Consider the following 27,786-nt stretch of genomic DNA (forward strand, 5'->3'; position numbering starts at 1 on the left):
ATCCCAAAGGTCCCCCATGGGCTAAAGCATGAATTATGCCACCCATGGGAGACCATTCAAACTGTAACTACAGGCCTGCTATTGCAGCCTGTGTAAGCTGGTGCTAGCACCACTTACGAAAAAGATATAGGTTTCCTATATCTAGGGTCACTGCACTTAAAACTTATAAGTCACCCCTGTAGCAGGACATTTTCAATCCTGAAGGCAGGGTGCTTGGTTCTAAGTGTGCCCCTGCATGAGCAGGAGACCCCTACAGCTTACTGAGTCCATTCTCCCGGGTTGTAAGTGAAACAGCCATATACCATATAAAGGGGCACCGCATACATAAGTGATGACCATCTCGAAACTGGCTGCAACAAATCCTATCTTGTTTGGTTTCAAACATGTTGGAATCATACCCCCACACCGTAAACGGTATGGGAGGTATAATTCCAAGCACTGGAACGGGCCTCTGTTGGGCTCTAAGTGCTCCCAGTGCTAGTCTTCTAGACCCGGACAACACAACATGGCTGCTGCCTGCCAGAGACACAATTCTGCCCTCCTGCTGCTGAGCCAAGCTCGAGCAGGGAAGGGCGGAACGATATGTATCCTGTCACAGGGAGGTGTGACCACCTCCCAGACAGGATTTAGTGTATTGGGTCCAGGTGGGTGCGCTTTCCAGAGCCACTCAACCTGCATAAGGGGCACATTTGGTGCCTCCTTGCATAGTCCAGGTCAAACCTGCTCTGGTAGCCGTTGGCCCCCTCTCTGACGCAAAACTGGACAAAGGACATGGGAGTATCGTCCCCACTGTCAAGTCCCTCCCCTGGGAGGGAACCCTGAATCATCCCAACCCTTTCCTTAGGGTACTTAAGGGCTTACCTGGGTGTAGGTCCCTAGATTTGTCGTCTCCCTTCCAGTCTGCTGCATTGTTTGCACCTGTGAACCATACAGTAACCTTCCAAAGCGGGTGGGCATCAAAGACAATTGAAGTAATCTCCCTTGGAGTGAAGGAGTCACTTCCCTGCATCTGCAGGCACTGCAACGAAGCTGACCGGTCTGCTGATCCTGAGCTCCCACGGACTACAAAAGGCTAAGCAACACAGGTGTTGATTCTCCACATCTCTCGAGGCCTGCCCTACCCTCTCACCATGTTTGAGGCCAGTATCCCTCGTAGGAACTGCAAGAACTGAACCCCTGTGCACCTCGTCAACTTGCTGTTGCAAAGGCTTGTTGGCTTCCTTCCACCAAGATCTTCGGGCTCCAAGTAGCCCACACCTCATGCATCTCCATTGACCAGAATCTTTGTTCACACTGCATCGTTTGCCTTGTGGCCTGCATGTTTTGGCGAGCTTATTGAGGTCCTCTCGCGACTCCAGTGCCCCCGGCCTGTGGGTCCTGTTGAGAGTCACCTTTGTTTATTTTGGGCTCCCTGATTGCTCGGGGCCTGCCCTGACTGCCCTGTTTGTGGTGAGTCCCCTGGGCCTTGCTGGTCCCGACATTGCACCATCTTCGACTTTCACATTGTTTGCAGATGCCAAGGCTTGTTGGTGCTTCCGACAGACACTGACCCCTCAACTCTCGATATCTGAAGTGGGACAGCTCATGCATGGCTCCTGGTCTTCCTCAGCATCGCCTGGTCTTCACAGATGTAGAGTCAAGGTCACCGTCAACTCTCCTGCAACACCAGACGTCGGTGGGCATTCGTCATCCAGGTCTCCGGGTCACTCCTGAGTGACATAGACTCTATCCAATCTGCTTACAGGTACCTCTCAACTTGAATCCACCTTTGGATTCCACCAGACACTTTCTCCTTCTCCAGCAGCAGCACTTTCCTGAAGCCCTATATTGGGTTCCACAGCTGTTTCTGACACAACTTCACACCTATGCACCCGGCTTCCCTGGTGTAGGTAACATGGGTACTATGATATCAACTGGGGGGGGGGGGGGGGGGTGGCTCTCCAACCTTCTGTCTTCCACGGGGTTTCTTCAGAGTCCACTGGGAAGGGTCCTTTTTCTTTAAAATTGCAACCGCAACTTACACGTTGATTTGTACGGAGAACACGGTCGTGTTCCCACACTGCACACGATCTCCCTGGGGTTTCTAGTCACTCTCCTTCGGTGGTTCCATGGGTCCCCAACACTTCTACGTCCTCTGGACATTGTCTTGAAATGAGTTGTGGTTCTTATACCATTTTCTTAATATATGGTTGTGCCCCCCCCCCGGGGTTCACTGTGTATTCTGTGCTATTTACGTACTTTCTATGCAAAGTATTGTGTGCATTGTGCATATCTCTGAGTAGGAGATATCTAAACATGTTAGTGAGTATTATACAATAAATACATATTTTTATAAATACCTTGTGTGGTAATTTTTCATTTCATCTATACCTATAAGATTGCAGTCTGGTAAAAAAAAAAGCTGCTTTACACTCCTTCTTGACTAAGCGTAAAGGCCGCTCTCCACAGCTACCACTTAGAGAGCTTTCTATGGTTTTCTAAGACCTCCCAAATCACCATAAGGATTGTCTGAACTGGTACAGGGTCTCCACTTACATAAGTGTACATCATATACCAGGCAAGCCTCTCACAGCGTTACAATGTCATGTGTGTGCCACTGAAAATTCAAGCTCAGCCTGCTGGATAAATAAATAGAATAATCACAGCTGCTAGAGGGCAAGCAGTTTTTTGAGGAAGCACACAACCTCTGCCCAATCCAAACATGTACTCTTTACTCCCAACATGTGGGTGGAGTCAAAGCCCCTCTCTAGTGATACTCACAATATTGTCTGGTGACAGCTGAGCTATCACACCAGACCATAAACAGTAGGGTTTATAAGGATGCTTATTGTTGGCAGGATGAGGAAGTGGAGGGGTTAGGGTAGGGGGGTAGCTGTTCTCCTGCCTGCTGAGATATTTTCCCTTGTAAGGAGCTAAGGGGCATATCTACAAGGCGGCGATAGAAAATTATTGCCGCTTTTGTGGCCGTTTTCGGCCGAAAAGCGGCGATAATTTTATCGCCTAATCAGCAAGGTCACGCTATCTCGTGAAACCTTGCATTAGCGTACGAATTCTTAACGCCCATCTTTGCATCTCTAATGAGATGCAAAGTGGGCGTTCCTGACCTGACATGACTGGAGAAATGTCGCTAAGTGACATTTCTCCTATCATCAAGCCCCACGCTATGAAGCATAGCGGCAAGAAAAGTAGCGATAACCCCTGTTATCGCTACTTTCCTTACGCCTGCTTCAGGACTGACTTAGCCATGATATCCTTTGGAAGGTGGATATCATGGCTAAGTTTATCATCAAGCTAACGCCAAACTTTGTGAGATTATCGCTCGGTTTCCAGCGATAATCTCACGTTTGGCAGTTAGCGCTAGGATTTTTATCGCTTTTGAGATAAGCGTTGCTAGTAACACGCGATCTCAGAGATAAAAATCCACGCTAGCCGGCGATAATTATCCTAACGCTAAGTGCGCTTAGCGATAATTATCGCCGGTTGTTGCTGAAATGCCCCCAAGTGTTCTGTATGGAGTTGGCCCAAGGTATCTTCCTAACTGCAAATAACAATTTTCAAGGGTCTATATATGTTAATTAAGTAACTTGTTGATTATGAAATGCTTAGTTCTCTGTTTGAGGATATATCTAAAAAGGAACCTTTCAAACAGAGGAACCATTTATAGGTCTGAAAACTGATCCACATAACGACCCCTAATCCCTTGTGATAAATGACTTGCCGCCTTAGGGGTAAATAGGAGGCGGGCAACTTTGGCACCGGGAAAGGGGACATTAATAGGGGTTGTAAGTCAAAGGAAGAGGGGGTCTAGGCCGTGATCACTATCACTTCTGGGGCACGAGCCGGCCAACCAATCCCAAGGGAGGCGCGCCCGCCGCATCACAATTGTGCGTGGCCTGGCCCGCCTCCCCGTGGCGTCATCGGGGGCCGGCACAACCGCCATATATGCGGCGTTTCCGCCCCTGCCTTACTCTTCTCTGTTTGAGGATATATCTGAAAAGGAACCTTTCAAACAGATACACCATTTATAGGTCTAAAAAATGATCTACATAATCAACCTCATTCTTCGTTCCTTCTCTTGAATGCTGGACACCCTCACCTGTGCTCTGCACACCGTCGACCACTCTTTGCCCACCCTCAGGTCTGCTGTGTACCCCCTTTAGTCACACTGTTGCCGTCTTTGGATGCTCTACTACTCTCACTGGGCTTTTTACCAAATAACCAGGAAATATTCTCAGGATGCTCTTGTGATGACCTGGCCTATATCCAATCTGTGCAGCAGGGCACACAGACTGACACAGACATGTGACCCTTTTCTTCCTCCAAATGGAGCAGAAACATCACACACATGCACACACCTCCCTTTTGCCACCCCGCCACCCCCACCACCACCGGACTCCATTGAAAGCAGGTGCACTTCAAAGAAGGACGTGCAACAGGCTGTCACAGATACACATACACAAAGAACCTTCCATGGGGGAGCAAGGGATTACTGAGCCAACCAGACAGTGTTTATTTTGTAAAAAAAATGAAGTGCCAGGGCCCTCATCAGGAGGCCACTGCTACTTGCAAGATCTGTTGCCCCTGCCAGAGCTGCCAATGACAGTGTACCAACACAACTACTAATCATCATACTCCTACAAGTGTGACAATTCAGTTTATTCCAGGCCCCGAAAAGTTCTGAGAATGGCTTGGGCGGCAGGTATTAGCCAATAGAGTTATTAAACACCTGTTGTTGTTGTGCTCATCTCTAAGTAATGCAAACAGCGCCTCCATGTGGCATACTGTCATAAGTTCCCGTGCTGACAATTAGGTGCTGATGCCGGACACCAGAAAGCACCAGCTCAAATTAAGCACTGGCCTGCCACCACCACCGCGTCCAATACATCTATCAACAAAAGACTAGGGGGGGGGGCTCTCTTACATTGCTCACCCTTCCTGGTCAAAATACAGGAGAATAGACACATACACTCACAGAACACACACATGTAAGCACACGCACGCACATACACACACACTCAGACACGCTGACAGCGGACAACTGAATTCATTAACTCATTCATTAATCTCTCCGGCTCGGGCACGGAGAGATAAGCTGAAAGAACAGGCACAGGTGAACGTGGGGTATTTCGCCTCACACTGCGGGAAGCTGCAAGCGGCACATGCCGCTGCCCCTGGGAGGGAGGTCCAGGCCTTGCAGCTGAGGGGAGGCGCGCGCAAGCAGCTGCCAGGCTCCTGCGCAGGCATTCATATTGTTCCCGTCCCAGGGGGCAGCGCGCGGGTCCTTGCCTTCCTCTGGTGGATTCCCAAAGCCAGGCGGAGATCAATAAGCATCGCTCGCCCTGACACCGTGATAAATAACATTAATTACACATGCCCTCCCCCTCCTTCCGCGTCGGCTTAGAGGCACTGAGGGCTGGAGGAGGAAGGGGGCTTACGGAGCGGTAGATTGTTCCTTCACTCCCTCTCTCTTCACCCACATCCCTCACTATCACATCCTTCGCTGCACCACTCCTTCCCTCTTCCAATTTCTTTGTGCCTCAGATATTGCAGACCTCTTCCCCGTGGTTTCCTTCTGCTCAAGTTAATCTCTCCTACTTTTGACTTCTTCTTTCCTCTTCTTTGCAGCTTTTTTATCCCTCTTTCCTTACACTTTAGTATATTTTATTTCTTATTTGCTTTTTCATTTTTTTCTTTCTTTCTCACATTTAGTCTTCTTTCTTTCCTTCCTCTATCAGTTCTTCTTCCCTGTCTTTGATTCCCCTTTAGCTCTCCTCCTCTCTGTCTCCCACTCTTTCCCCATACTTTCTTCTACGATCCTTCTAACCTCCCCTTCCATCCTCCTACCTTCCATTATTACAATCCTCTCCGACCTTTCCCGCCTTTGCCACTCCCTTTTTGTTCTCCTTTCTGTGCTTACATTTCCATCTTCCAATCTCAACTCTTCATTTTGCTTCAAATGTGCTGTGTAACTTGGATTTTATTCGTTTTAAAGGTTTTTTTGAGGGTGGGGCTTAGTCGGGGGTAGGTGGCAGAAGTGCCTGTTGTACAGAAAGGACTTTAAGAAGTCCTATCGAGTGTGAGTTGTTGGCCCTGCCCACATGTTGATCCAATTTCCTACAGGATTTGATTGGGCAGAAGGTGTGTAATTCTGCTGAAATGATTGCTTGTTTTTAACAAATTAGTCTTAATATAATAGGCCTCAGTAGCTGATTAGCTCAGTAAACTGTACCTGGTGACTTTCAGTGTTTATTTGAGTTTTAATGTTACGTTTTAACTCAGTCAGTGTGAGAAAGTGGCTCTGTATATACTGTTCCCTAATAGGTACAGGGTGTACAGAGTCCACAGTCCCCCAGAGGCTGATAGAGGTCAAAGTTAGGTATGACCTTACTCTCAAAAGTGGTAGCTTGGTCGAGCAGTAAGGCAGTACCAGAGGACAGTGTAAAGCATTTATTGTACACACTCAGTCAGCAAATGGTTTCACACACTCAATAACTGAACTCTAGGCCAATGGTTTGTATATATAAAATATATGCTTGTTTTATTTTTAGAACCACAAAGGGGGTAAAAATATACTTTCTCAGAATGAGAGGTTGAATATAAATACTTTTGTCTTAAGCAATAAATTTGTGTAAACAGTCACAGTTGGTTGCAATAAACAATCCTATTTCCTAAACATAACAATGCATTGAGCTCAATGGTAAATTCAGGTTATTTGTAATAAATTACTTTTCAGATTACTTTTGGAATTCCAGGTCTGGCTCCTAGATCCAGCCTTGGGTCAGTATTCAGAAGCAAGTGATGAAAGTCGACTTAATAACTGTAATGATTTTTAAATAATATTTAGCTATTTCAAAAGTTAGCACTTAGAAAATATTTCAAAGAAAACATTCAATGGATCTCTATGGCAAGAAATTCAAATTGCAGGTAGAGTACTTTATCGTTACTTTAGTAATCCAGGACTGGGTACCTAGACCCAGGACTGGGGTCCTTATCAAAAACAGGTAAGTAATTTTGTTTGCAGAAATGGTACGATTTTAAAAGAATATTTCAAATTTGCAAAAATAGACACTTAGAAGAAATTTCACAGAAAAGAAGACAATGGTTTCCTATGGGAGAAAAATGAGTTAGAGGTAAGTATAGTTGTGAGTACTTTTCAGGGTCAGGGCTGGGCACCAAGATCCAGCACTGGGAGCTCACCCAGGAACAGGTGAGTAAATCCGTTTTTGTCACTTGGCTGATTTTTGGTGAATTTTTACAGTTTTGAAAAGTTCACACTTAGAAGATTTTTGAAGAAAAAGCCAGTCAATGTTACCCTATGAGGAAAATGAAGTTAGCGGTTTAAGGGTAAGTACTCGACTGGCAGAGTTGAAATTCCGGGCATAGACTCAGGGGTCCCCCAGTGTCAGGTAGGTACAGTTGGTTCACCCTCAGCGGTTTCAGGACGGCCGGGTGCAGAGTGAGTTAGGCCCAATGTTATCCTATGAGGGATAGGGGGGCCTTGGTTGGTGGCTGCTGTCTGGCAAGCCACGCGGCTGTGGGAGCTGGGCTCCTGGTCACTTACTCAGGGCAAGTGGGGAAGTAAGTTAGTGTAGAGAGTGCACTGCCAGGGCCACTCGGGCGGCTGGGTGCAGGGTGCTTTTGAGCCTTCGGGCGCTCAATGGAAATCAATGGGAATGTTCCGGTTTGGAAAAAGGCTGCAGGCTCGGGGACGAGGATGTTTCCGGTGCCACCACCACTTCGAGGGGTAAGTTGGGTAGTTGTAGGTTAGGTGGGTACCCCGGGATTGGGCACAGGGGGCCGCAGGGCGCCGGGTGAAGGGGTGCCTTTTGACGTCGGGAATCTTACCCTCTGGTTGATCGCGGTTGGGGTGGCACTCGGTTCTGAGGCTGCAGGCTTCGTCCGGGATGTCGAGGGGGGTCCTTGGGTGCCGGACTCGGGGTCACAGTCGCCGTGGGGCCGTCCTCAGGGTCTTTGTCCACTCCGGCACTGGCCAGGCTTGGCTGGTGCAGAGTGTGTTGGGTCCGCGGTTCCGGGCTGCTGCCAGGAGTTAGGAATAGGTTTCTCGAGTAGAGCCTCTACTCATGGGAGTCCCAGGGGCTTAGAGCCAAAAGGTAGCCAGGTCCTCCGGGGTTGGTGAGGTTGCTGGCCACGGGAGATGCCGCGCTGGTGCAGGTTCGAGAGTCGACAGGCCGGTAGGGCTGGGGCCAAAGCAGTTGGTGTCTTCTTCTCTTTTTAGCAGCTGCAGGGCAGGTCCTTGTTCTTCTTGCTCTTCTTGTAGTTTTCTATCTGGAATCTGAGGAAGGAAGGTTCAGGGTGCCCCTAAATACTAGATTTAGGGGCGTTACAGGTAGGTGAAGGCCAGGGACCAATGGGTCCTTGACCTGGGGTGGGTACACCCCCTATCCTGCCTCTCTCCTGTGGGAGGGGGGCAGTAGCCTAATCCTGATAGGGTAGGGCCTCCCATCTTCAAGATGGCGAGAGCCCGGAGATGTGCTTCACCTCGCCTCCCCCACCTGAGGGGTGGGGTGGGCAGGCTGGCACATCCCCTGTCCTTGTATGGGGTTTCCGGCCAAGCTTCCCGCCAGAGTGGGGGGTTGCAGTGGCCTGGGGAAACTCCAAATGGCGGCCTGCCTTTGAAGCTTCCCTTTGCTCATCCTGGGGGAGGAGATTTCTCACCTCACCCAGGATGTGCATTGTTGCAGGCCCGGGAGAGCAGGGGCTCTCCCACCCAGGGGTCCAGTAACGTGTCTGCTGTGTGGCAGCCTGGGCAGCCTCAGAGCAGACGTGGATTGTAAGTTAGCTGTAAGGGGGCATCTCTAAGATGCCCTCTGGGGTGCTTAGTACATTAAATCCTACACTGGCATCAGTGTGGGTTCAATGTGCTGAGAAGTTTGATACCAAACTTCCCAGGCTTTAGTGTTGCCACTATGGTGCTGTGGAGCTCGTGTTTGACAAGCTCTCAGCACCATGTACTCTTAAATGACAGCACTGCACTTACAATGCCCAGGAATGGACCCGGGTACTGTAGGGGCACAGGGCTCCTGCTCCTGTGCCCACACCATAGGCGTAATGCACCCAGCTAGAGGGGTGGCTGACATATGCCTTGGCAGTGTAGGTGATGGGCATGGTACACAGGGATGTGTGCCATGTTGACTCTTTGTTTTGTCCTGCACCCAGACACTCAGCCTGCAAGGGCAGTGTGTGTGTAAGGGTGCAGGGCCTCTGAGGGTGGCACAATGAGTGCTGCAGCCCTTAGAGGCCTTCCCTGGCCACAGGGCCCTGGGTACCTAGGTACCATTTACTAGGGGCTGACATGTGGCTAGGGTTTGCCAATTTGGAGTTTGGGTGGTTTAAGGAAGGAACATAGGCCCTGGGCACCTGATTGGCAGGAACCCAGGGTACACTCAATCGAAGTACATTCAGCAATTTAGCAAAAAGTGGGGGCATACCATGCAAGAAAGATGGCACTTTCTCACAGTCAGTCAAGAAGGCTTTATTTCGATATAAATATATCTTAAAAAGCAAGAATACAATAATACACAATAAAATAGTAAAAAGGAACCAGTGCATAGAGAGTTAAGCAAACATTTCAGAACTGCTACTGGTGCCAATAAATTAAGTAAAAATCAGTACATTTAGATAAAATAACAAATTAAACAAGATACGAAAGCCTATATGATCTGATGCGCCAAGCCCAACCTAGGAACTTTGCTAGGCCACAAACAAAGAGGGGCCGTGGATCATTTTTTAATATGCGCAAGGCCTCTAAGTAGTATCTAGTTCCAAGTTCTCTACAAAGAGGCTTTAACCATCTTCTCCGGGGGGCTGCATAGGCCGGGCATTCGAACAGAAGATGGGGGACAGATTCGGGCCTTTTTTCACAGAAAGGGCAAAAAGCGGTTGTCTGAGATGAACCTTCCACCTGGAAGTCAGTTCTCCTACGGGGAGTACACCTACTCTAAATTGAAAGTAGAGTGCCCTATCCTTACGATTTGAAATAACGTCTAGGTAAGGTTCACAGAAGTGCACTTCCTTAATCAGGAGAAAATCCATAGTGGACCTACACAGATTGGCGTTACTACTTCTAGTGCCAGCTATCCAGTTCCAATAAATCCTTTTCAACTCTATCTTAGGGGGGGCGGATCTATTGTTCCAATATTCGCCAAGACCAAGGCTGAAGAGAAGACGCTTGACTTCCCTCAACCAAGAGATCTTGGGCCAAGCAGGTGATCCCAACACATCGGTTAGACCGTCCGCGTAACTGGAAAGTTCGGGAGTGCTCCAAATTCTCGCCCATAAAAGAAGAGGGCGAAGCCTGGCCTGATCGCTAAATGGCCGAATGCCCATATCTAGAAACAGTGGGAGGTTTGGGGTACTATAAGGGAGCCCCATTAGATCTTTAAGAAATTTAGTTTCGGAGCGGGACAGATGGTCCACCTTATGAACCCCCCAAAGTTCAGCCCCATAAAGAGCAGCACTAACACCCCTAGCCTTATAGATGTCTAAAACGGGGGCGATGGGTTTCAGGGATGAGGCACAATGTTCCTTGAGCAGGGCACCCACCACCCTCTTATGGGTCAACAACATCTTTTGGTGATGGCATTTCCAGCTCATGGAGTCGCAGAGCCGAATACCAAGGTAGTCGAACTCTGAGACTCTCTCGAGGGCAACACCATTAAGAGTCGGTGGTTTGGCCAATTTTTTTGGGGGGTTTAGAACCAGATACTTGGTCTTTGCAGTGTTAATTACCAGGCCTCTGGTGTCACAGAAAGACTTGAAGTTAGCTAATAAGCTCTGCAAACCAGCCGGAGTCTTAGAAATCAGGAGGGTATCATCTGCAAATAGAAGGGTAGGTATTTTTCTGCCTGCCAGGGATGGTGCATCTGCAGGACATTGAAGCAAATGCTCAACCACACCGTTAACATACAAAGAGAACAAAGTGGGAGCAAGGACACATCCCTGGCGTACCCCTCTATTTACAGGTATACATGCTGTTTTCTGCCCCTGATTACCCCACCTAATCTGAGCAAAATTATCAGCGTGAAGATTAATCAACAAGTTTAACTGACATTTTAACCTAACTATACCTTTATTCTAATTTTTTTTCAGTGAATTTCTGAGGTTTTTTTTGTTAAATTAAGATATTATTACCACACCTAACTCTAACATCACTTCAACTTTCGTTTTTTTCAGGGAATTTCTAGTTTTTTTTAAACAAGTGCTATTATACCCATCCCGCTGCGGGGTGCCAACCCCCAACGTGCATGGCTTTGGCATAGAGTTGGGTACAGGGCTGGGCCTGCAACCACGCCCTGCACTTGAACCAACGTGGGCAGCCAACTGCCCTCCTCGTACAGCCTTCGGCATATGCACGGCATGACGGTTGGGCACGGGGTCTGGCCTGGAATGGACCAGGTCCCAGGGGGGGTGGTGAAATCAGTTTATGAGGGGATGGCATGCGGATCCCTCCTCGAGCCTCTGTGAGGCCCCAGTAGACCCGTTCCTGGGGGCCATTTTCAATATAGAGGAGGGGGGGGGGGTGTTGCCTCCCTACCCAACCCTCTCAGAGGCTCAGGGGACCCCATCCCCTAGGAGCATACTTTCTGAGCTGGGACTGCATCTCGCAGTACATTGTAGATTCCTGTCTGGCAGGGTGCGGACATACCCTGCATGCACTCTTCTCGGCAGGGAACAAGGCAGGTGACAGAAGTTTGCTCCTGTCAGGTAGAAGCAGTTAAAAAATGCTACTCATGCCCAGCAAGGAGCAAAGGAACACTGCTAGCTTCCAACAGCATCCAGTATGGTGCAGGCAGGTAAGTTGGTTGGGGCTAAAGAGGCACTGGGCTCTCTTCGCAACCCCCAACAAAGGCAGGATTGTGGGTGCCCTGCCAGGGCACTGAAGGACCCACCCAAAAAGTTGAAAAATAAACAGATCCTGCCAGGGGAGCCGGTTGATGCCCTGGGTCTCCCCCACTTTCCAACATGAAAGATGCTGTTGGGTACCTTGGATGGGTACCAGGGCACCCCCCTTGTTCAATATATAAAAAAACATATTGCTGACTCCTTTGCAGGCCATCGAGAGGCTTGCAGGGAGCCGGTGGGGCTGCGGGTGAACAGTTGTTCCCCCTACGGCTCCAAAACTAAAATTAAAGATGTAGGTGTCCTGGATGGGCACCAGGACACCCAAAAATACTTCGAAAAGTGTACAAAGGGATAATATATGAGCGGCAAAAGCTGCTTATTTATCATTCACTGCTCCGGCATTGATCATCCTATAATTTTCTGCAACAGCTTTTTATTTACATTTGTTTCATCCTGGTGGTGCCCCTTGAGGGGACAGAGGCACCACCAGCTACTTTCTTAATGCTTTTGGGGCTGCAAAAAGCACAGCAGCACTCCAGTAACATTAAAAAAATAAAAATAAGTCTCCTGGATCATTAAATCCATAACCCCAGAAGAGCTTACCATCATTTTAACGCACTCCTAGCTGGAGCTCTATGCTCTTCTTGTGGTTGTTTTTATGACTGCATTTTGTGGGCCAAAATTTTTTAAAAGAAAAGCTTTTTCTGACAAGCCCCAGAGAGAAATTTTTGTCACCTTATAACAAAACAGTCACCCCCCTCTAATCCTTTTAACCAGGATGGGACCCTAACAGAATAAAATGTATCACAAAGGGTTCCCTTACCTGTTTTACATTCACATCCTACATCTACACATTCCTAGGCCCCTCGCACCCACTGCACCGATACGGCGAGGAACAAAAGATCTCCGAAAAAGAGCCCCTTTATGGGTGCCCGTTGAGCATTGCAGCGCCGGCCCGACGAGGAGCAGACCCATATGATGAAGCATGACACCTGGCTTGCTGGGCGTGTGAGGGTCCCAGTTCCGAAAGGAGGTATTCCCCACCTCCTTACCACCTAGAGGACACATTTAGTGGCTAATAAACCACTAAAAGGAACTTCGTACCCTTTTCATCAATGATGTCATTACAGATGTCGCAGTGATGCTATCAATGGTGTCATAGAACATGTAATGAGCAATGTAATGTTGGAGGTAATTGGTGAGGGCACGAGTTCTTAGATTAAACTTCCGTCGTAAGCCTTAGCAAACATCCAGGATTTTATAGGTGCTGGAGCAAAAAGACAGTCAGGAAACCATATTAACTTGCTCGCAATTAGGTAACTCGGGGGAAGGGTGCACATCCAACTACTATGCATAGAACATTCCCAACAACTACCATCCAACGAACATTCCAGTCGCATCACTTTTATATTCTCCTTCTGCCCATGACAGAAAATATATTAGGCAATAGATCAGTTTGCATCAACCATTGGCCCTATTGCCCTGTGAGTAACAATATTTCACCAGATCACATGTGCACACTCTCTTCAAAATGATTGCACTTTTGTGTTAGGAATGGTGGGCCACTTCTCTAGTTTTTAGGTCTCGCCTGACCCAGCGCATGCGCTGGTCTGGCGAGACTTATTGAGAGGGCTCCAAAAAGTGCTACCAGGCCAGCCTAGAGCTACAGTGCATGTGCGCGGGCGCGCGCGCCTTACTACGATTACTTTCACTTTCGTGGCCGCTTTGATGTGCGATCGTGATCGCGATCACTTACACTTTCACGGCCGCTTTGCATAGCCAATAGGTCTTGCTTTTGGGACCTTATAAGTATTTAGTTATGCAACTGTTACATGGCTAAACACTTATAAGGTCCCAAAGGCGAGACCTATTGGCTATGCCAATGCTTGTTTATTTTTCCTTTTAAGCCAGCCCCTTTAATTTCTTTCCTTCTCCTTTTATCTGCTTATTTATTTAGAGCATCCGGCATTTCCCCACAGCGGGCCACTGAGACGCTGTTTAGTTTGCAAAGTGACCCATCCCCCATAGCCACTACTTCTAGCTCTCAAGTCCACTTTGAAATGATATTGTCTATAGTGTATAATAGATTTACCATTATGAAATAGATGACATGCAGCTTTTATAGATGGATATCTTGCTGGGAATTTAAAAGAACAATACACAATGAACAATACCATTCCAAGATGGTTAACCGCCGCCATGTTTATTCTTTTTACTTTTTACACGCATGCCAAGCTTATCTGCTGGCCTCTTGTTTCATTTTTCTACTTTTAGACTTTTAATTCATCTTGCGTGTGCATGTTGAGTCTGTGTGCGTTGGATGGCTGAATGCAACAGTGGGTCAGTGGCTCCCATCTTAGTCTCTGACAGTAACACTTATTTCTTTGCCACATCATTAACATTCTGCCGCTATATATTTTTAAAATTTGGACTTTCATATAATTCTTGGCCATTTTAATTATCTTTTTTTTGTGTATGTGTGGTGTGTATGTTCTACTTTTATGATTATAGTTTTTTTTTTTTAATCAATCAAATAAAGTATTTTTCACGGGTGAATGAAAGTATATATTAGTGCAAAGATGTATCGAAGAATACATGCATGATGAGGAAATGAGTGTCCAAACTCACCTGTGCCAGAAGAGGCACTTTCAGTTTTTAGCAAATGCTTGTTTTTAAAAATTTGGTTAACCCTCATATTCCTATTGTCTGTCATTTTTGTTCTTTCTCCATTTTATCGTTACGAGTGAAACCTCTATACTATTTGTATCCTCTACCTTACACACTTTCCTCTCACTGTTTCTTTTTTCTGACCCTTTCCTAAAGTACTTTTCTTGATGTTAAACGTTTTCGTGTCAAATATTTGAATATGATTTTAGAAGTCAAACTCTAGAAGTCATCATTTGGAAGGTAAAACAATCGAAGTGTCGAGGTAATACTCTAACTTTCTGTCAATATCTTTGTCGTGCAATATCTCCTTAACTCCTTATTTACTACACGAATCACTCAATCTACAGTGAGTGCACACCTTTCTCTGCACCCTGCTTCATCCTGCTTAAATTCCTGAAGCCCCTCATTCAGAAAAGCTGTCTGGGTAGAGTTGACACATAAGCCCATGGGGTCTGAAATTGTATCCCTGTCTTGTCATCAGCATTTCCTAAGCCAGGAAAGACCAACAAAAGTTTTAGTGCACCAGATCTCTGTCAACCTTCCAAATTAATCAGTGACTGCATAAATTATTTCATTTAGATAAACTTTGTATACATTGATCTAGTGTCAAAATCAAGAGAGTCTGGAATGGATCCAAGTTGAAATCAAAGAAAAGGATAACACAATAGAATCAACTTTTGATTTCCGCCTGTCTGTGGATATTCAGGTCAATACAACGGTGTTGCCTTCAAATGATCAAATAGAAGAACGAGCTACCTACAGGCGGGGGAAGAGCGCCCTAAGACTGCCAGGTCATTACTGGTTCCAAAACAGATTCATGTCATTTTCTTCAAGTTGGTATTTCAAAAGCTAATGTGCGTAAAGTGCAAGTCCTCGTAAATTCCACGGCAAGGCCGCAACCATTTGAACAGAGAAAGAACAGAGTTACCATTGAAAGCTCCATCGCTGGTACTCAGCATAGGGTACAGTGGTGCACCGAGCTATTTGCAACACAGACATCGCATGTACCACCCAATGCAGTTTTCAAGAACCAATGATATAAATCTGCCTTTGCTGCCCTGGATTAGAGGAAGGGGCTGTGGGGTGATCTATCCTGCCACTAGCATGTACCCTTTGGAATGGTTTGCCAAACCCATTTCTTTTATCAAGAAATTGCTGTCATCTAAAAATGACTGATTTTGGGGAATTGAGACTGATGACCCCATCTACCAGATATTTTCTGGATTTGGCCATCCTGGGGTTAAGCTAGGCACCACAGTCCTAATCCCAGGCAGCGGCCCTCTCCACCCTACGTCTTCTTTTCAGCCTTTCTAACCTCTCCTCAACGCTGCTTAATTTTCTGGCCTCTTCTCCGGGTCCCATGTGCCAGGCATGGTCCTCTGATATCAGGTAGTTCTTCTCCATCCTACGCCATGTTTACATTCAACTGTACTTTTTCTGCAAGATAATATTAGCAGTGTCTTCCATGCATGCTGATAGCAAAGCACTTACCGTATAGGTCACATTGCACTCACACACTTCCTATACATCCATACACTAATATTGAGTGATGAAGCATTTGTCTTTCACTCCTTTTGACTTTTATCCATTCCATGGGGCAGTGACCAAAAGAACATACATTTAGGGGCAGATTTATGTTCCCTGGCGCATCCCTGCAAATCAGCATGGATGCGCCAGGGAAGATGCGTCACGCAAGTTTGCCCTTGCGCCACCGCAGATGCGCCGCATTTACAATGCGGTGCATCGTGGCGCAAGGACAAGCAGATACGTGACGAATCTGCCGGCGTAAGGTTGGCGCAGTGCTGAAGTTGCGTCGCAAGCGTGACGCAACTCCAGCACTGTTCCAACCTACCCTATCCCTAACATGGTGCGTCAAGCCTTACGCCTGCTTCAAGCAGGTGCAGGGTTTTGACGCATCAGCGTTGGGAAAGTGACTCAGTAAAATCTCATAGATTTCACTGAGTCACTTTTCAGGGGCGTTCCTGCGACGGAACGCCCCGCCCTGTGTCGAAACGCCCACGTGAAACCTGACGCAGGTTTCACGTGGCGCAGGGCTTTACACCGTGACGCATCTCCATAGATGTGTCACGATGTAAATGGGGCGCAACATGGCGCAGGGTTTACGCCGCCGCTGTGTCACAAAAGTGACGCAACAGCGGCGTAAAAGGGGCGCAAGTCCCACATAAATCTGCCCCGAAATCTACAAGCATGACATAAAAACACTAAAGACATAGACCAAGTGATATGCACAGACTCTTGCACATAAGAGCTCCCACATACCATGCTACCCACCCATAGCGCTTTATCAGGGGTATGAAGCAATATATAGATGACATTTCAATGACACTGGAGTGATTCCTGGTTGTTAAATTGGAGGCATGGCTGGACAGTTGACAGTGCTTGCACGTGGAAACACAGGCGTAGCACACAGACACAGCAATAGCTGTCTATAGCTGTGATGCTGCCAAACTCAGCGGTTTGCACTGGAAGATCTGAGATCTTTCTCTCAGGGAGGGAGCTCTCCCACTCACCAGGGAAACAGGAAGTTCAAATGCCCCTTCTCGCTTATAGGGGACATTAAAGTAGCAATTAACTCAACAGCAATGCTCATTACCATGTTGCTAATTACTACCCCCTGTAAACAATCACAGCCAACCATAATGAGATTAGTATAGAGGAGTCAACGTTTAGAGCAAACCCTTGGAATAAAGTTAAGACTTCATAACACCAGACAAAAGAGGGGACAGAGGAGGAAAGAGACCAATGGGAGAAGGTGCAGGGGAGTGGGGGCGAGTTCTGGGCACAGGGACCAACAGTACATGAAAGAGATCGAAAAAGGGAGAAACAGTGAACAGCACAAGCCAGAGAGAGCAAAGCAAGAGAAGCAAACCAAGAAGGAGAGCAACTAGAGAAAGGGAGTGAGGGATAGTGAAAGAGAGGATGAAAGAGATCACTACCAAGATGTACTAAACAATTTGGAGGTTGCAAATCCTGTGACGCACAAAATCACAGGGTGTGCAACCTCAAAATGGTGTTCGCCCATATGCTAACTCCCTTTTTGTTAGCCAGAAAACCCTCTATGACTCGTAAAAGGGGTTTTGCAAGGGATGCGAATGGGGCATACTATTCCTAATTGCGATTTGCAGTGGTATGTGTCAACAGTTTGCAACTGCAGTTGTGGCAAACCACCATTACAAATTAACCAGTGCCTTAAAAGGGATAAAATCTGGTTCACACAGGAGAAGCTGTTCTCCTGAAAGGACTTCTCCTTTGTTTGGGAATCCAGTAGTGCGACCTCGGAAAAGGCGGGGTAGGCAGTTGTCTAGGGTACAACTATCTGCTCCACCCAATGTCGCTTTAAAGAAAAAAAATCCTGTTTGGAAAAGGCAAATTCTAGAATGGTGGTCTGCTGTCCCTTGTGAGCCACCATCCCTGCATTTAGCCCTTTTGAAGGGGTCATACATTGAAGCATGCCTAATTTATTTTCTATTAGCAGGTGATTTTGTGACTCCTCTGAATGTGCAATTTGCGATGCAACTTAATTGTACATGGGTAGCATTGAAAATTGCATGGCTTTTCACAAACCAGTTGGTGTGAGAGTGGATCCCAGTACATAAGGCCCTACGTGTATGCAAGAGAGCGAAAGATAGGAGAAAGATACAAAACAAAGTAAACACAAAAGCGAGAAAACAAGAAAAAAAACAACACAATCTGTACAAGAGAGCCCAAGAAAGTGTATCTTTTTTACATTTGAAATTTAACCCTAATGACCATTACAATCATTAAGATACAAAAATAGATTTTTTTAAACGTATAAAAGATTAAAATACAGAAAAAGACGAATGAAAAGGAGACCACGCAGTATACACTAGAGCGAATATACAAAAAGGAGAACGAAAGACCCATTTTAGTTTGCACAAGGGTGAGAAAGAATGAGGATAGTAGACACAGCAAAGCAGATATCAGATGAATTAAAGGCAAAATGATGCAACACAGAATAGTAGGGAGGGAGACAGAAAGAAAGACGCAAGAAGGTGTTTGTAGAAGGGTGAAAGAAAGAGACTCTACAATAGGTCCAATTCAAAAAAACTTTAGGTGTATGCGTAGTAGTACTCTTGTAGTACTAATTCACGTACATTTAAATGCAATTCACAAATATACAGGAATTTAGATGTAAGCATACATCTGTCTGATGATGTATGTGCCAAGCTTCTATGTTTTAATTGTTTAGGTAAAACCAAAGCTGAAGACCAGTTCTAAAATATAACTAAAATACATAGAATAAAACAGCACCCCATGTATTGAATCAAGGGAGCAAATATAGGCTTGTTGTCTGTTGAGTGAAACCCTGTATGTTTACACAAATTCATACACTCTAAATATCAGAAGAAACAATGTGCTCCTGTGCTTACATGCACAACAAAGTAATCTGTGGTTACATAATTGCCAGTCGCGACCCGTGCAGGTAAGAGCTGTGGGCAGTGGGGCCGGGTGGGGGGGATTTAGACAGATGATGAGGAGGGCAAATTAATTATTTATTTAATTTTCCCTCGTGGTCGTTCGCCGAATCCCCCCCCAACCCGGCCCCACCACCCCACCGCTCTCATCTGCACGGGTTGCGGCTGATTATTGCCCCATAGTACAATGCTTGACCCTACTAAAACCATATTTGAAGTGGAAAAGGCCTCTTACCTGGCACAACTCCATTGGTAGCTATGGCACTCATTGAGATGGCAGTCAGCATGGTCTAGAGAGAAGAGACAGGAGTTAGATTGCAAACTGTGGTACACAGACCTTCAAAGGCTCCTGCTCATCTACCCTCTGTATTGGTGACGCAGATAGAGGGAATGTGGCAGCGAGCGGTGACTATCGGCTCATATAAGTGACAGATGATATAGGACTGGTTACCGATTTCCAGGCAATATCACGGTGCAAGGGGTATGTCGCTGTTATAATCAGTACGCAGGATCTTGTTCTAGAATAGTCTTTGGCCATGATATAGAGGAACTCGCTACTTTGGGTATGACATTTTTGCAGTACAATATTTAAAATTCCATGGACCAGATGTACAAAGCATTTTTAAGGTCACAAAAAGTACAAGGCGGCATTTGCGGCGGCAAAATAGTTTTTTCTAATGTACGAATCCCATTTAAGGAGCCAGTAAAATTTTAACGACTCCTAAAATAGGATTGTAGCCGCATATTGATTTGGCATTTGAAAGGAGCATGTTCTAAGCATTTTGAGAAAATACCAAATTGGTATGACATGCATCAATGTTTTGTGACTGAAATCCAGCTACAAAACGTTAAAGAATTATTGACCTACAATTTGGGGTGGCAATAGATTTCTGAAAGAGAAAGGGTCCCCAGAGACCTCTTTCCCTTTATGAAAGTTTAAAAAAAGTTTGTTAAAGTATTGGATCACTGCCTATTATCTAACAAACTGTTAAAAAAAAAAAGTCCACATTCTGTTTTTAAACGCAGCCCTTGTTCCTTTATGGAAAAAAAGACTGCTTTTGAAAAACAATACTTTAATGAAAGGCACAGATTTGGTGGTTTGCTGGCCCAAGCAGGCTACCACCCCGGTAATGGCCACCGATCAAAGTGAGTCTCTATTTGTGTCCTATCTCATCAATATTCATGAAGTGGGGGGGGGGGGCGGCTCCTCCACTAAGGCGAAGGAGCGTGGCCCCACTGCTCTGCAAGCATTGTAAAAAGGCAAACTAGTTTTCTCCTTCTTGCATCTTATTAATGTATCACTTGTATTCTAGTCAGATAATATCTCCACCCTTCTGTAATTCATATATTTAATCATTTATACATTAATTCCAATGTAATTCACGTTATTGAATTACATATTTCTGTATATTGTCTCTACTGTATTATATTTAGTAAATGCTAATAAACAATTTCAACACAAAAAAAGGAAAGCTAAAACGATGTGTAAATATTGCACTGACCACAGAAACAAAAAGTGTTACACACATCTGCCAAGATGCAATAATGTCTATCTAAGGATCAGGTGTAGCCATTTTGTGCCCCTTCAAGACCCTGAATGATCATGGCATGACAAGTGCTTGAGCATAAGAAATAATTGTTATCAAGAAAAAGGGAGGATTTTAAGAGTAGCAAAGAGGTAAATTCTGGTGGGGCAGACCTGAACAAATATGATTCCCATTCATTTAAGTTTTTATTTTATTTTGTTGGAGTTCTTTGCAAAGTGCTTCTTACCATGTAGCATTGGTCTGAGGGCAGTTTGAGGCACAGAAGGAGTCTGGGTGGCGACTGGCAGCGAGATGGCATTGGGCAAGTGGTGGTCAGAAGTTTTCTAAGGTGCTGCCCACATAGGAGGTCTAGGATGGGCATAGTGAAAGTGGACATGACATATGTATTGTGTAATTGTCTACAAACTTGTGTGGGTGTAAAAAACACACATGGGAGGTAAAGTGCCTCGCAGCTAGAACTGGCGGCTTTGGAACCTGGGGAGTTCGAATCCTGGCCTCAGCGCTTGATTCAAAATCAGATCTTCTGGCCAAATCACTTCATGGGGAGAGGATGTGTCATAACAGTCAGAACTGCCACTTTGGAACTGGGGAACCAGGTTTGAGTCTCGAAGTCGGCTCAGCATCCTGTGATTCTGGGTAAATCACTAAATCTCCCTGTGCCTAAAAAAACCACAAAAATGAACGTGTCCTTGTGTAATGTAACTGGTGCTCATGCAAAGCACTGCAGTACCTTGAGGTAGAGCCTGTGCCATATACAAAACTACAATAACAAAAAAAAATCTCCCCTTGCCTAGAAGCATGAATTGTATTTGTGTAATCTGCACTTGATGTACACCATCAAGATCTATTTAATTCCCCCAAGTAATGGACAGCACCCCATTACTTCTGAGCTAGGCTCATGCCAGGGTCAGACTGGGACAGAAAATAGACCTGGGCACCAAAAATAAAAGTGGTCCCCATTTGTGAATTATGAAGCTGAAAAAGTGGCCCATGCTTGCAAATTAGGACAGTTTTGAACTTGTAAAGATACGCTGTATAAGGTTTGGAAGAGTGCATGAATTTTAGCTTGCTGCCGGCAATGTTTGTTCAAATATCAGATAATCAACTGGAAAAACCAGCCTACCAGACCATAAAAACAGGCCAGGCCCAAAGACAGCCAAAAAGACGGCACACACACTGACCTCAGACCAGCCCTTTGGGGACTGACTGATTGCCCTATAGGCCCGTCTGACCCTCAGCCACGGCCCGTGCAGGTAAGAGTGGTGGGGCCGGTGGGGGTTGGGGTGGGGGGGATTTTGACAGACTACGCCGAGGGAAAATTAATTATTTATTTAATTTCCCCTCATGGTCGTCTGTCGAATCCACCTCCCCAACCCGTCCCCACCGCCCACCGCTCTTACCTGCACGGGCTGCGGCTGCCGACCTGGGCTCGTGCGATATAAAAACAGATATATACATACAGACTTGAAGTTTGGGCCTATGACTGTCCTCTCTGCAGGTGGTCGGTGGTGGGTATACAGTTAAAAAAATATGTGGGGCAGCTGGCTTGTTCTTTTTGGGAAGTAGGGGGGCGTTGGTCTAGGAGAGAGGGAAGGCGGTGGGCCCACTTGGTGGATTTAGGGCCCAGAAACCAGTCCCAGATGCACTTTTGTTACATCTTAAGGAGAAACAGGCTAGAGGCCACATCAAGCATTTTAATTGAAACACCAAGGAAGGTGGCTCTTGATAGATGCAGACATGGACAGAGATGCTCACATGCCATGAATGGAAGGGAGCAAAAAACGTGCCTGTTAATTTGCGAGAGAAGAGGAATAAGAAAATGTATTCAAAGTGCTCTCATCTGAGCCTGGGGATGGGTGTATCTGCCCTGTTTGATAACAGGCATATTAAATGACAGGGAAAGGATATGTTGAGAAAGTTTAAGAAAAGAATAAGTATATTGCAGGGGCATAAATAGCATCATCCTCTCCGGGTGTGGGAGCTCACCAGGAGAATAAAAGTTGTAAGCATTTTGTGGGATATCAATTGTATTTGGAGGGCTGGTCTGTCCAGGGATTCGTGAAGGTGGGGCAGCAGGGACGTAGCAAGGAAATGGGCCATTCTCTCCCTGGTTGGGCAGTAACTGACACTAGAAATTGAATTCAGGGTGATCCTGACTCCCCGGTGCCACTGCACCTGTTGCACTTTTTTGTATTTGCGCCCGCTTAGGTCAGGTCAACAAGTGGAGTGAAAATACCTGGTAGAGGGCAGACAGGTAGGAAAGGGGGTCGTGGAGGGACGGGTCAAATGGTGGAGAGTTACAACCCAATACCAGGCCTAACGCATGAAGGAAAATCTACATAGATTCATTTTTTGGTCTGTGAGTACTCCACTGAATTGTATTGCGAAGGATCCGGGGTGTTTCTTTGAGGGAATTTTCACCAGCCATCAAAATTAATCAAACGTTTCATCAATTTTAACTTCGTTCCTGCGAGTCCCTCGTCATAGTTTCCAAAGGTGTTTGCAGCATGCGCGGGAGCCCCCTGAGCTATCTTACAAGCTGTGCACGGTTCCGGGGTGTGGCCTCACTTTGAGCACAGTGGCGGAGGCTGATCTCTGTCTGAGAGACTCGAATGCAGCAGCACAGTGCAGGGCACCGGAAGACATCAATCACGAGGCAGGTAGAACCGCGAGGAGAGATTACTGTACCGTCCCCGAGCATATGCGGCCTGCAGTTGACGAGATTAATGGCGGATATCCGAGGCGTCTGTGGGATGCAAAGAGACAGTTTTCTGGAGCCCGATTGGCCCGCTCGGAGACCAGGGTTGTGTGTCCCTACTGGCTGGTGCCCCTGTGAGGGACCATAGTCCTATAGTGTGACTGACTCTGCCCCGGCCCAGTCATAAACCGTCATATATTCTTTATGGGATACATGTATCCCAGGTTTAGTTGTAAAACAGGTCCGCCTCATTTAAAGTGAGGGATATGATAGGACTGAGACATTACTTCTTGTGGCATCAGTCCATGTGATGTCATAGCACACTGATTATACTAATGAGTTCCCTCACTATCTGGTTCAAAACTTAAGGTGGGGTTCCTTCCAGCAGGTGCCTCTGAAAGGCACCCTAGGCACAGTGGCGTATCGAAACTTAAGGGGCCCCTCCTACAAAGTACATGCAGGGGGCCCCCAGACTCCGGACCCAGTCCAAAGCTCTCTGGCCAGGGGCCAGCCAGTGCTGGAGGGGGCCCCCTGTACTCAGGAGCCCCCCCCCCCCCCCCGCGGGGGCTGCCGGGGTTTTTGTTACACCACTGCCTAGGCTTGTTGTGCGACTGACCCCGTATGGGCCCTTGGTATAGTACACGCGGCCCTTCATCAAGCTAGCCCCGTTGGGATCAGGGCGATGTCCCATTGGGACATTCCGGGCAGAAACCTCCGCGCAGTTCCTTTTAACTTTGACGCTCTGCCCAGAGTCCCGAAGAAGAGATGGGGTGGACCGTGGTAGAGCTTTCTCAGTCACGGCAGCCAGACTCTGGAGCTCGCTTTCACATGCTCTGAATTAGATCAAAGTGCATTGGCCCTTTAGAAAGGCCCTAAAGACCTGGGGGCTCATGGATGGCGTTTTGGCGTAGGGCAGCGCAGCACGGCACCTTACTGCACGGCCGTATGCCAAAGTGAAAGGGCAGGACTGCACCGTAATTAAGCAATACCGTGCATTCATTTCCTTTCCGCCTGTGCTGGCGCCGTTTTGGCAGCCTGGCATCCACGTAGGCACCCTTGCACCATGGTGCAGGAGGGCCTCCATTGCATGCAGGATTGTTTTTGTGCAGGAAGGGGTACACAAAAAGAATCCTACGAGGTGTTTTCCTCTTTCTGTGTGTGCTTCTGCAGCACACTTGGAAAGAGGAAATAAGGAGAAGAAATAAACATATTTCTACTTGTTACACCTCTCCTTAGGAGGCTATGGATTTGACACTTAACCAGGTTTACATCACTTTGTAAATCGGGGGCAGCGTCAAATTCCTTGGGTGTTGTGTGGGAAAACCCACCGCAACGCCCACGGAACACCTCCCGGGCGCAGAGTAAGGTGACGCAGAGATTTGCGCTTCATCGCCTCATGATTTATGAGGCCATGCACGGTGGCTTGCGTGGCTTCCTAAATCTTTATGAGAGCACTGCGTCACCCATGTACCACTTTACGTGGTGCAAAAGTGCTGCAAGGCTCTCATAAATTAGCCCCCTGGGTTGTTTACTTTATAGGGAGCCCCCTAAGTATTCTTGTACGGTGTCTAAGCCGCTACTGGGCTGTCCTCCATGACTACAGCGCTTTGACACCTTCAGGCATTTGTCGCACTCTACAAATCTTGGTCAAATCAAATCAGTCCTACCACCTTTTCAAAAGAACAGGTCAGTGGCGTAAAACAAAATAATGGCCCCCCTGAAGAATGTTCAAAGAGGCCCCGGACTCCCCCATATCCCACATAAATTCATTGGCTTTTGATAGAGTTAATAGCACTACTTAACTAGACACATATTAGTTTGGGGCACTAAGTGCTTAAGATTGAACTCAAGGTAGCACTTAACTAGTGGCACGCTAGCTTGAATCACTGAGAGCTTTTGATTGAATAATTGGCAATACTTTGCCAGTCACACATTAGTTTGGGGCACTTTATTTTATTGATAGAATTTATATCTGAATTCAACTTGTCACATCCCTGAAGATGATGAGATAGCTTCATAAAGCGCCAATGTTACCGTAACAAGAGTGTCCTGGCGCTATCAGACTGACACAACATCCCCCTTTCTGAAATAGACAACTTTTCAAACCTTTTTCGAAAATGTAGATGCTGAGTTTCACCCCATGACTGAAGGGGGAGAGAATTCCACAGTTTGGGAGCTACAACATGCTCTACTGCCTTTTCAATCAAACTTATTTGGGGGACAGCGAACAAAAAAGCATTCGCCAGCCGTATAAACATTTGTGGACACTATACACTTATGATTGAATTTGTGGCAGGACTTAAATACTCACAAATACGTTTAGATCACTGTATGGTCATGATTGAGTTCATGGCAGTAATTAACTAGACTTATATTACTTTGGGTTACTCTATGATCACGACTGAATTAATTGCAGAATTTAATAAGTCATACAATGGTGTGATCCCTGTACCTGAATGACAACAATGCTCACTGGCCAAAGTTCACGCCTGTCAGGGATAGCTTAGAGTGGCTACCAGTATTCACAAATACTACCACTGTGAGCAGCTCTGTGGGGCACCAGGTTGAAGAAGACGTGGTGCAGGGTTCAGACAGACAACCACAATGGGCAGCTCCGTCGCCGTACAGGGTTCAAGGAAATTTCCACTGAGGGTACATCTGTGGGGGCTCAGGTACAAGGAGATTTCCACAGTGGGTACTTTTATAGGACACCAGGTTGAAAAAGACTACCACAATGGGAACATTTGGGGCAACTTTGTGGGGGCCCTGAGGGCAAGGAGACTTCCACGTGGGGCGCTTCTGTAGGGACACCAGGTTCAGGAACACCCAGCTCCAGACCACCACAGCGGGCAGCTCAGAGGGTGTAGAGGGTTCAAGCTTACTTCCACCGCGGACACTTTTGTGCGAGCTCTAGGTGCAATGAGGTCTTCAGGGTAGGCACTTTTGTGAGGTCCCTGGATCAAGCAGACTACCACAGTGGGCAACTTTGTAGTGGCTCAGGATTGCACTAGGTTCAAGAAGACCTCTGCAGGAGTGAAGGGGGCAGGGCAGCTTTACGGGGACTCTGAGGGCATGGAGACTTCCACGCAGGGCACTTCTGTAGGGACACCAGGTTCAGGAACAGCCAGCTCCAGACCACCACAGCGGGCAGCTCAGAGGGTGTACAGGGTTCAAGGATGCTTTCACCGCGGACACCTTTGTGCGAGCCCTAGGTCCAATGACACTTCCAGGGTAGACACTTTTGTGAGGTCCCTGGATCAAGCAGACTACCACAGTGGGCAACTTTGTAGTGGCTCAGGATTGCACTAGGTTCAAGAAGACCTCTGCAGGAGTGAAGGGGGCAGCTTTGAGGAGGCACTGGGTTTAAGATGACCCCCGGCCTCAGGGCAGCTTTACGGGGACTCTGAGGGCAAGGAGACTTCCACGTGGGGCACTTCTGTAGGGACACCAGGTTCAGGAACAGCCAGCATTCAAGCAGACCACCACAGCGGGCAGCTCAAAGAATATACAGGGTTCAAGGATACTTTCACCGCGGACACTTTTGTGCGAGCCCTAGGTCCAATGAGACTTCCAGGGTAGGCACTTTTGTGAGGTCCCTGGATCAAGCAGACTACCACATGGACAACCTTTTAGTGGCTCAGGATTACTTACACTGGGTTCAAGAAGACCTTTGTAGGAGTGTAGGGAGCAGCTTTGAGGAGGCACTGGGTTTAAGTGGACCCCCTCGGGGCAGCTTTGTGGGGACCCTAAGTTCAAGGAGACATTGACCCAGGGTTCAAGGAGACCTCCGCCATGATGAGTTTTGTTATTCAGTTGCTCATTAGCACCACCACTGTAATCGGTGCACAACAGTCTCAGGAGAATATCATTAAAGACACTCTCTTCTGGGAGCACTTAGCACTGTGGAGGAAGGGGGGGGGGCGAGCCAGTGGACCGTGAACCCCTTCTGTCTCCATGATACGCATTAGGATGACAAACTCTCCTTGTTGTCATGGCGTTCATTAATTAAAAGCCCCGGGGAAGCGGCTCCCCTTTCTCCTCAGTATCCCGCGCCACTTGGCCAGGTGTTTCTTTATATAAGCCCTGGAAAGAGCTAGAAAGGTAATTCCGAGGCCGTTAATTAAACCCTGGCTCCGAGCCGAGCGATTGAGCGCTCACATGTGAGGTTAAGCTCACTTCAAAGTTTCGTGCACCGGGCCTTTAATGGCGGACTTAGGGTGGGTGGAGATGTCCTCAGACTGACATCCCGCGGCTTTCACTCGCACGCGCTCCTCCTGTCAGCTAAGAAGCGGCAAAACCTTTAATGGCCTGAATCTGAGAGTCTCCCGGCTCAAAAACGAACACAATTGACGGAAATGTACCACCGTTCAAAGAGATGCAAGACCCTACACACAAACCTACTGCATCGGCTACACCACCTTGCGTACACATCTACCAATCACCCTGCACATAGATGTATCATCCATGCTCACATAAAACTACACCAACCTACACAGAATTCTATCACACTGCACGAATCTACCACCACAAAATGATACACCACTCTGCACACACA

At 47.0% G+C, this 27,786-nt stretch overlaps 1 protein-coding gene across 3 annotated transcripts in view; it reads right to left on the reverse strand.

Moving 5' to 3' along the window:
* SLC12A5 (solute carrier family 12 member 5) overlaps window positions 1-27,786 on the reverse strand; it is a 1,098,594-nt gene that overhangs the window by 277,081 nt on the left and 793,727 nt on the right. For all 3 annotated transcript variants that reach the window (XM_085619360.1, XM_085619359.1, XM_085619361.1), the window contains exon 5: window positions 19,222-19,276. In XM_085619360.1, coding sequence (XP_085475486.1) covers window positions 19,222-19,276 — 55 coding nt within the window. The remainder of the gene's footprint in view (window positions 1-19,221; window positions 19,277-27,786) is intronic.

This window comes from Triturus cristatus, chromosome 7 (genome assembly GCF_964204655.1).
Source record: "Triturus cristatus chromosome 7, aTriCri1.1, whole genome shotgun sequence".
NCBI classification, from domain to species: Eukaryota; Metazoa; Chordata; class Amphibia; order Caudata; family Salamandridae; genus Triturus; species Triturus cristatus.